The following is a 9954-nucleotide window of genomic DNA, read 5'->3' as shown; positions in this document are numbered from 1 at the left end:
GCCCGTCTAGCTCAGTTGGTAGAGCGCAAGGCTCTTAACCTTGTGGTCGTGGGTTCGAGCCCCACGGTGGGCGATATTTGTGTTTTTTTTTTCAATTAACTTTGCTCACGAATTGCTTGCACACGAACATTTTTCTAAGACTTGTAAATAATTACTTTATGACTATTTTTTTTTTTTCGTACAACTTTATGACTATTTTTATAGAATACGCTTTATGACAATTTATAAAGTAATTTCGTTCTCTTCAAATCTAATAGTATTTCAAAATTATTATTTACAACATCAGTTCATTCAGAAACCCACTTTAAAAACCAAAAACTGCATTTTGAAGGTGAAAGCTCCATATTCTCTTTGATGATATATGTTCAACTCATGGCTCCATCAAAACTTTTTTTTTTAATATTTTTTTTAACCAAAAAAATTAAAAGAAACCCACTTTAAAATTAATGCTCCAAATTGGAACCAAATAAAATACTAAAAAAATGGTGCTTGACCATTCTCAGCTCAACATACAAAGAAATAAAAATGAGTACTAGCAAGTAGCAACCCATTCCCATATCTCATGTTACTTGAAATTGAAAAGAGTCACACATAATAACATCAATATATTCTACAGTGTTCTCAAATTTGGCTTGGTAAATCACCTGTCTTGACACATTGGAAATTGATTCCATCCGTGAGGTAAGATGCAAAGTTATTAAATTTGATGATTTATATTAATTAGCTAGTATTTCACACTCGTATCCTCTTTACTTTTCATTTTATGCACCAAAGAAAAAATGTGGTCATAGAAATAATCAATCATTTCTGCAGTGATCAATCGAGGATCAATTTCATCACCCTATCTTTGTTCCAACTGGGTTGAACCTAGCTTCATCAAATATTGATTAACTTTCTTCTACTTGAACACCACTCTCTGAAAACTCCAAATCTATAAGCATACTCTTGAAGAAAATTTGAAATCAGTACAAAACGATTGCAAGTTTTGTCAGAGGGCAAATTGAGTTTGGCTTTAGATTAAAATGATTGCAACTTCAGTCAATATTTCCTAATATTTGCTTTCCATATTATGTAATTCGTGATCTTCCCTTATGGTCTCCTGTGTTAGAATTGTTGGTCATTTGATCTTCACAAAACTCTTGCACACACCTGTTCAATGCTTTGCCAATCCTCGAAATATTGGCTCAACCAGCAATCTTAATAGGTCATTTATAGGAGGTTGGATGTACTCCCTCCTTTATACATTATTGAGTAAGTGCGAGGTTAGTTACTTGTGTTTATAATCAAGAACAGAGGGTCTATATACAGAATGATTAATGTTAAACTGCTAACTCCATTCAAGTAATGGCAGATATGGGACGTGTTCGCTAAAATTTCACTACCGTCACCGCCACTCTAAAAAATCATAGACTTCACTGAGAGATCTAACTTCAAGGGCCTAAATTAAACACATGATTAGATGTTGAAACTGAATTGATCTAATATTATAGAGGCCATAAACACAGTATCCCATTCTAAACTAAAATAATTCTCGAATCAGTAGCCGAGGTGATTAATATTCAATGAAAAGGAAACAACTTAACATTTATCCAACCTTGTCCAATATCAGAAACTTTTCCATCTCAAACAAACTAAACATAAAAATGCAATCCATATATAAAAGAAAACTAGAGGATTGTTAAGATCACACCTGAATTGCGTGTGTTTTCCCATTGATAATAGTCACAATTCGTGCCACACAACAGTTATTTGAAACTCTGTTACCAAAAAGCTTGATTCTCTGCCCAATAATTGGCTCATGACATGATTATACTCTTGGCAAAGAAAGAACCTAACTGATAAATTTCACTTTTCCTATGATTACACTAAAGGATACCCATAAATAAAATGAACAAACAACAATATCTACGGAAGATGCCGTGAACGGAGTTTTGGTCCACATTTCTTGCTCCACAAGATAAACAATCTATGAAGAACTGACAGTGACACCAGACACGCTACCAACATTGACACGTCGACACCGGAAATAATTAAAAAAAATGTAACCATGTGTGTCGGTGTCAGACACTGACACATGTCGAACACTGGAAATGTCTTCAATTTAAAATGTCAGTGCTACATAGTAAACAATGGAAGATGGGGCCAATTTCAGCCCATTCAATAACTAACAGCAAGACTCATTTGCAATATAATCCATTTGAATTAAGATCCACCAAGAGTATGTGATACCTTGAGCTTTCCATTTACAAGAATATCATATGTAGTATCATCAGGCACAAGACCTTTATCAAGCATCTCATCATGCAATCTAAAAGCCTCTTGCAGATTACCCTCCCTGAAGTTTCCAGCAATTAAAATGTTATAAACAAGAACCGAAGGAGTTATATTATTCCCATCCATTTCCTTTAGAATCTTGCTTGCATTTTCCAGTTGTCCATTGTTAGAGAGTCCGTTTATCAGAACTGTATACATGACGATGTCAGGAACAATATCCTTGGAAAGCATCTCCGAGTAAAGATCTAAAGCTAAACTCAATTTGCCCTCTTTCAAAAGCCCGCCAATTATTGAGGTGTATACCTGCAAATCACATGGAACCTTATTCTTTATCATTTCCTGGTGCAAGTTAAGTGCGGCTTCCATGTTATTCAAATGTATGAAGCCACTAATCATGCTGTTATAAACAACTGTGTTTGGAGTCAAACCAATGTCCAAAAGTTCAGTGAAGAATTTGCTTGCACTTTCCATGTCATGCATTTTGCAAAAACCGTCAATGAGAGCACTATACGCAACGACATCCAATTTCATACCCTTGTACTTCATATCACTATGCATTTCCAAAGCAAGACCAATCTTATTAGATTTACAAAGTCCATCAATCAAACTGGTGTAGGTGATCACATCAGGAGAAATTCCACTTTCGCACATCTCCCGGTAGGCAAGAAGTGCAGAATCCACCGCACCTTCCTTGAAAAATCCATCTATGATGCTATTATAAGTAATGGAAGTGGATACAAAACCCTGCTTGATAAAATTGTTCAACTTGTCCTGTGTCTCAGACACCCGGCCAGTTTTACCCAAGCCATTTATGACAGTGTTAAATGTGTGGTCAGTAGGCGCAATATTCGCAGCCATCATTTGCTCAAACACAACAAAGGCTCTCTCTGAATCTCCCTTTTTGAAAAACCCATCTATTAAAAGAGTGTATGTAACAGCATTTGGTTTCAAACCCCTTTCAAGAATACTCTTCAACATACTATAGGCTTTATCCATGCAACCCTTTTTGCAGTGACCAAGTATTAAGTTGTTGTAAGAAACTAGCGAAGGTGTAATACCCTTACTCACCATCTTTTCCCATAAATTACATGCCTCATTAACCTTTCCCAGTTCACCAAGCCACTTCAAAAGAATGTTATACGTAACGACATTGGTGATACCATGTTCAACTGCCTCATCAAACAATCCATACGCATGTTCTAGCAAATTTTGTTCGTGGAATCCTTCCAACAGAGAATTTACAATGAAGACATTGGGCTGGATGCCCATGAGTTTCATTCGTGTATACAGTTCATATGCCTTCTCCATATCCCCAACCTTAGAGCACCCATTGATCAAAACCGAGAATATAACCACATCGGGAACAACACCACCCTCAACAACCTCATCAAACAGCTGCAACGCAAGATTCACATCTCCTAGCACACAATACCCTTTCATTAAGCTTCTCGTAACAATTACGTTCATAGGTAAACCAACGCTCACCATCTCATCCTTAAGCCTCAACGCCTCCACAAAATTCCCCTGCTTCACACAAGCAACAATAACAGCAGTATATGTACCCTTTGATGGCACCCACCCAAACTCCCTCATCTCCTTCAACAACTCACACGCCAAATTCAAGTCCAACCTTCGACAAACCGCCTGAACCAAAATGCTATAGGCAGCCGCATCAACCTCCAAACCTCTCCCCTTAGCCTCCTTAAAAAACTTCTCAACCTCCTCAAATTTCCCTTCTTTCATACACGCGCGCATAACCACATGCAAAGTATAACAATCACCATAAATCCCTCTCTCAACCATTTCATCATACAGTTGACGTGCATCACAAACCATATTCCTCCTAACCATTGCAGTTAAAAGATTGTTCATAATCGGAACCCAAGGAACCAAATCATGCTCCAACATAGTTCTAAAACACTCAACAGCATCTGTAATCTTATTAACTCTAACAAAACTCTTCAACAAATAATTAAAAACCCGCGAATCGGATTCGAAACCATACCTTCCTGAACACTCCAACAAGCATTCCACAAACACTTTTGCAGAAGGAGTAGCATCACCAAAAACATAATTATTAAGCAAAAATTGAAGAGAACTGCATGTTTTTGAGTTTGAAGAGAGAATGTGAATCAATAAAGAGATAAAATCAACGGTTTTAACGAAGCCTCGTTTTCTCTCAACTTGGTGGAAGAATTTGAGAGCTGATTTAGGGTTGGACTTGTGGCTTAAAAGGGTTACCAAAAATCTATTTTTTTTCTCAGATGGTTGAGATTCGGGTGAAATGATAATTTTCTCGGGAAAATTTGGGGTTGAAGGAATTTTCTCGGGAAAGTGTTGTTGTGTAGTGAAGAAGATTTGCGACAAAAAGGGGCGAATATTCTTCTGAGGGATTGAGGTAAGGTTGTCGGAAAACAACTTCATTCGTAGCATTGTCGACAGAAAAACGAAGTTTTCAGAAATAATAATAATGATTCATTTCATTGTTATTTTTTTTTTTTTGCATCACTGAGATATTAGGGATGGTGAAGAGATGGCGGTGATAAGTATTCAATTTTCAACACGCCGGTGATCGGCGCGGCGGCGGGGACAAAGCTTTTGGCGGAGAGTGGAGTGTGGGGAGATTGGAGAAGGATCTTTTTGTCTTAGTTAGTTATGTTTGGTTCTGAGAAGAAATTGAAGAGAAATATTTGGATTTACTAGCTCCAATTATGTCATTTTAATAAAATTTGTTTGCCAAAATTATGTGTAATAAAATTTGTTTGTTCAAAATTTTATGGAATTTACTAACTGGAGTTGTCTTAAGTGTAGTTATGACTCTAAAGAACCTATTTCGGTAGAGGTATTAAAATGGGGCTACCCGATTCATTTAGGATCGGCTCTTATGGGACTTTGGTTTTATATTGGACCAAAAAAATCATATTTAAATAATGACTTATAAAATACTATATGAGATGGTTCCATAGAATCGACCCTAATTTATTTTTTATTTTATGAAAACAATATAAAAAGTTTCACAAAATTTTTTATAATCATTTATTCAATCTTAAAGCTACGATCCTTCCAAGTTTTATAATTCATTAAAACTTGAAGTGACCATTCAACATTTGACATATTATAGGTTTATCCATGCGACCCTTTTTGTAGTGACTAAGTATTAAGTTGTTGTGATAAACTAGTGAAGAAGTAATGCCATTACTCACCATCTTGACCCATAAATTACATTACATGCCTCGTTAACCTTGCTTACTTCACATAGCCACATTAATAGAATGTCATACATGACGACATTGGTGATACTATTCAACTGCCGTATCAAACAATCCATACACAAATTATAGCAAATTATGTTTCTGAAATTCTTCCAATAGAGAATTTAAAATTAAGATATTGGGATGGATGCCCATGAGTTTCATCCAGGTGGAACATTCATGCGTTTTCTCTATTTCCCATTTGAGTTGGTTTGATGGTGTTGATTTATAACCTTAGAGTCTGCTCTTCTTAATGTCTCAGATTTAATTCTTTCGGGTATCAATTTCGATGGCCTAATTTAGTTTCTTTAACAAAAAAAAAAACCATGCATGAAACAACAATACCCTCAACAATCTCATCAAACAACTGCGCCGCAAGAATCACATATCCTAGAACACAATATCCTTTCATCAAGCTTCTTGCAACAATTACATTCATCGGTAAATCAACGCTCACCATCTAGTCATTAAACCTCGACGCCTCTACAAGATTTATCAGCTTCGTGCAACAACAATTACCACAATATCCTCATACGGTACCCATCCCAATTCCCTCAACTCCTTCAACAAATCACACGTCAAAATCAAAGTCCGACCTATTACAAGCCTCCTAGAAAACAATATATTATACACATTTACATCAAGCTCCTACGATCTACCCTTAGCCTCCTCGAAAAAACTTCCAAACCTCCTCAAATTTCTCTGTTTTTTTTTTCCAATCGCCATAAATTCCTCTTTCAAGCACCTCATCATACAATTCATGTGCACCACAAACCATGTTCCTCCTAACCATGTGCAAGTAACATACTGAGATAAACGATACAACTCAATAGTAAATAGTGTCAATAGTACGATGAACATTGTCGCATATATGATGAACAATGTCACACAATACAATGAACATTATCAAGTGACAATAATTCAAACAATCAAAGGCATCAATTGAACAAATAAGTGGGGGCTAAAAAGTCCTAAGTGGTTGTAACCAAGAAAACATAAAGACCCGGTGATAGCTTGTGATATCACGTATAAAAATGAATTAACATACATATTAATATATTTCAATAATGTGAATACAAGAATTATTTTTTTAAATATAGAAAATTCTAGACCTGTCCCGTGAGCATAGCTCAGTTGGTGGACAATGCATTATTATATGTAGGGGCTGGGATTCGAACCCCGGACACCCCACTTATTCATCTTATATGGTGAATTTTAGCCACTAGGCTACCTGACCAAAAAAAGAAAATTCTAGACCTATTAGATTTTTTTGTCAAATAGTCTAGTAGTTAGAACTTACACATTCTAAATATGAAGAAGTGAAGTGTCCCTGATTCGAACCTCGACCCTGCATATAATATGCAATGTTCTTATCAACCAAGTTAAGATCACGTGGACGACCTAATAATTTATTTAACGGGCCAAATAGTATAAAATAAAAACAATTAATTACAAATACTAATATTTACAATCTATTATTTATAACAGACACATTAAATAAAGCATATTTTCACCTATAGAAAAAAGATATTTTCATATATGTGATGTTTTCTCTCATTTTTTTACACTAATCAAACACAACAATAATGCCACTTTCTTCTTCTTGTCAGAGGGGTGATTTAAGGTCAATTTTGACCCTAAAATCACCCCTCCGAGTTGTTTTTCCTTTTATCCTAATTGAATAAGTGATTTCACATATTTTCTGTTTTCTTTCGTTTGTTTTTGTGATTTCGTCGTCTCTGAACAACTCTGTTTGTTTTGATTTCCCGTCTTTGTGCGGTGTGTTTTTGATTTCCCGTCTTAGTGCGGTGTTTATTTGATTCAGGTTGAAAGATTGACTTTGAGGAAGTGCAGATCCAACCAATGACAATGAATTTGGTGTAACGCCCTCTTTGAATTATTTGATTTATTTAATTATTTAATTGAGTCTAAAATTTATTAAGAAGAGTTTAAAATATATTTATTTGATTATGTGATTTATTAAGTGGCTTATGTTGTTATTTAATAAATTAAGATTTGAAAATAGAAATAAGATTGAGTTGAGAGTTTCTTATGAGATTTTAGAGAGTTTTGGGGGAGAAAGAGAATAAGATAAAATAGAAAAAAAGGTTATAAATAGGAGAAACCTAATTTAGAAAAAATATAACGTACGATCAATTTTGGAGAAAAGGGAGAAAAAGCCGAGAGGAGGGAGAAGACCTAGGAGTGCTGCGATTTTCATCTATAAGGTAAGGGTGGGACTAACATTCAATAATCTTAAGTCATTGATTCTGAAAATTGGATTTAACATGTTGTAGGTTTTAGTTTTTGAGTATTTGGGAATTAAGGTTAAAAGTGGTTAATTGATGATTTTCTAAAATAATGTTTTTGGTCAAGTTTTATATGGTTTCGAGTCTCTTTTGATGTATATAAATGTTTAGACAAATTTTGGAATCAAATTTGGGCATTGGGAAGTCAAAATTGGGATTTTTAGGTGAAAAATTGGTTTTTCCCGAGAGCTGCACAGTGACAGCATCTTCTGTTTCATGTTCTTGCATCTTTTTCACACGTTTCCGTTTTGAACTGGGTTTTGGTGTAAAAATGAAAGTTGTAGATAATTTTGTTAGCTTTCCAATGACTTTAGTGTGGAGTAAAAATGATTTTTGGTTTAGGAGTTATGATGAAAATACTCCAAGGAGGTCTCAGTGAATTTTTATGAATTTCAGCACAACTTTGTCCGAATTTGAAATGAAAACTGGTATTGATTGGTACAGAATTGGTCTTAGGTGTAAACACGAAAGTTGTAGGTATAAATGTTAGCTTTCTATTGCCGTTGGTTTGACTTCAAAAGGATTTATAGAATTTGAGTTATGGTCAAATTACTGAACGTAGGTCACAGTGAATAATTGAATATGATTGATGAATTAGTATATGTATGTATATGTTTGCGAATACGATATTGTCCATGATTGATGAAGTGAGGTCGAGTCCATGCATTAACATTTCATTGTTGGGGGCTTGATGCCCTGGAGCCTTTGCTCAATTAAGTTGAGGGCTTGATGCCCTGGGAGCCTTTTTACGCTCAAATAAAGTTGAGGGCTTGATGCCCTATGAGGTTAAGTTGCATAGTCAAGAGGTTAAGTTGTCAAGTTGTCAAGTTATCAAGTTGTCGAGTTGTTAAGTAGTTAAATCATGAAATTGCTTAAAGCTGTGATTCTTTATATGAACTATTAAAGAAGTGAATTATGATATATTATTATCTATGATGAATATTATGATGATTACATGATGTTGTCTATGAGTTGTTAAATATGATTGATGATGCTTATGTTGTTAAATGTAATTGATGAATTATATGCTTAATATTATTGTTTCTGAAATCTCACCCCTTCTGTTTGCCCACCATGGGTAACTAACAGGTAACCAAGAATAGTTGATGTCGTGTGAGCTTTCTCTCTCGTGTGTCTTAGGTGCTCTGATACGTAACGGGATGAGATCTTTCGTTATTGCTTTTCTATTCCTTACGTATTGTTTTTGAAGATTTATGACTATGTTTTTAGATTGGATTTTTATGAGACATTTATGAAGAAGCCTTCGTGCCAAAGACTGTTTTAGTTATTGAATAAATTCCGCTGCGAAGTATTAAAGATCTTGTATTTGAATTTTAAAGGATAAATAGTTATTTATTCAGTTTATGATTTTAAGAAAAGAATGTGACATTCCGTTTATGTTGAAAAACTCTGATTATTTATGCGAAATTTTTATGTTGGGAAAACGGGGTGTTACATTTGGCGTCGTCAACGTTGCAGATCCGGAGACATGAGTATTCTGGAGACTTGAATATTTGTAGCATAGATGCTTTGCCGTTTTATGCTATTAACATGGATGCTGTGAGTTTGTTCACAGTTTCATCCTTTTGTTTCTAGCGAATTTGAATTTGTATTGTATCAATGTACTCTATCAATTTGAATGAATGAATATCGTTTACTTTTGTCAAAATAAATAAATAAATAATGCCACTTATTAAGAATGAAGACTGTCCCAATGAATTTAAGGAAGCAGTCAGTGAAGTTAAACTCAAAATAGATCTTCCCAACCAACACCTTTTATTATCCATCAATATTGGGAAAAGAAAAGCAAAAAGAGTAAAAAAATAAAATCATAAAGGTGATAAAAGAACAAAAGAAGCCTTAAGCTACCAATTTTGTTTTGTTTTGATTTAAGCCTTAAGCTACCTTTAACATACTTAGAACCAAAGAAGGGAACATTGCATATCAATATGTCACTATTTTAAAGATTAACCCAAATGTTGGTTGAAGTGTATCACATCACCTCTCTTTTTATTCTTAGCACTCATTTTAGACTATTAGAACAATTTTCTTAATACTACTCAATTTTGTAAAGTATTCTAATAATCCTAATGAAATCAAGAACACAAACTAATTAAATG

General features: G+C 34.6%; 1 protein-coding gene and 1 non-coding gene across 2 annotated transcripts; one reads left to right on the top strand and one right to left on the bottom strand.

The window, feature by feature from the left end:
- TRNAK-CUU (transfer RNA lysine (anticodon CUU)) lies at window positions 1-73 on the top strand. The gene has a single exon. It is a non-coding gene; the product is annotated as a tRNA-Lys (tRNA).
- Window positions 74-1515: 1442 nt separating this feature from the next.
- LOC11443262 (pentatricopeptide repeat-containing protein At3g54980, mitochondrial) lies at window positions 1516-4970 on the bottom strand. The gene has a single exon (XM_003607277.4). The coding sequence runs from the start codon at window positions 4705-4707 to the stop codon at window positions 2203-2205; it is 2505 nt and encodes an 834-aa protein (XP_003607325.1). The 5' UTR covers window positions 4708-4970; the 3' UTR covers window positions 1516-2202.
- Window positions 4971-9954: the final 4984 nt, after the last annotated feature.

The sequence above is a fragment of the Medicago truncatula genome, chromosome 4 (genome assembly GCF_003473485.1).
Source record: "Medicago truncatula cultivar Jemalong A17 chromosome 4, MtrunA17r5.0-ANR, whole genome shotgun sequence".
NCBI classification, from domain to species: Eukaryota; Viridiplantae; Streptophyta; class Magnoliopsida; order Fabales; family Fabaceae; genus Medicago; species Medicago truncatula.
Note: the sequence above shows the minus strand (reverse complement) of the source record. Positions and strands in the feature narration are given on the sequence as shown.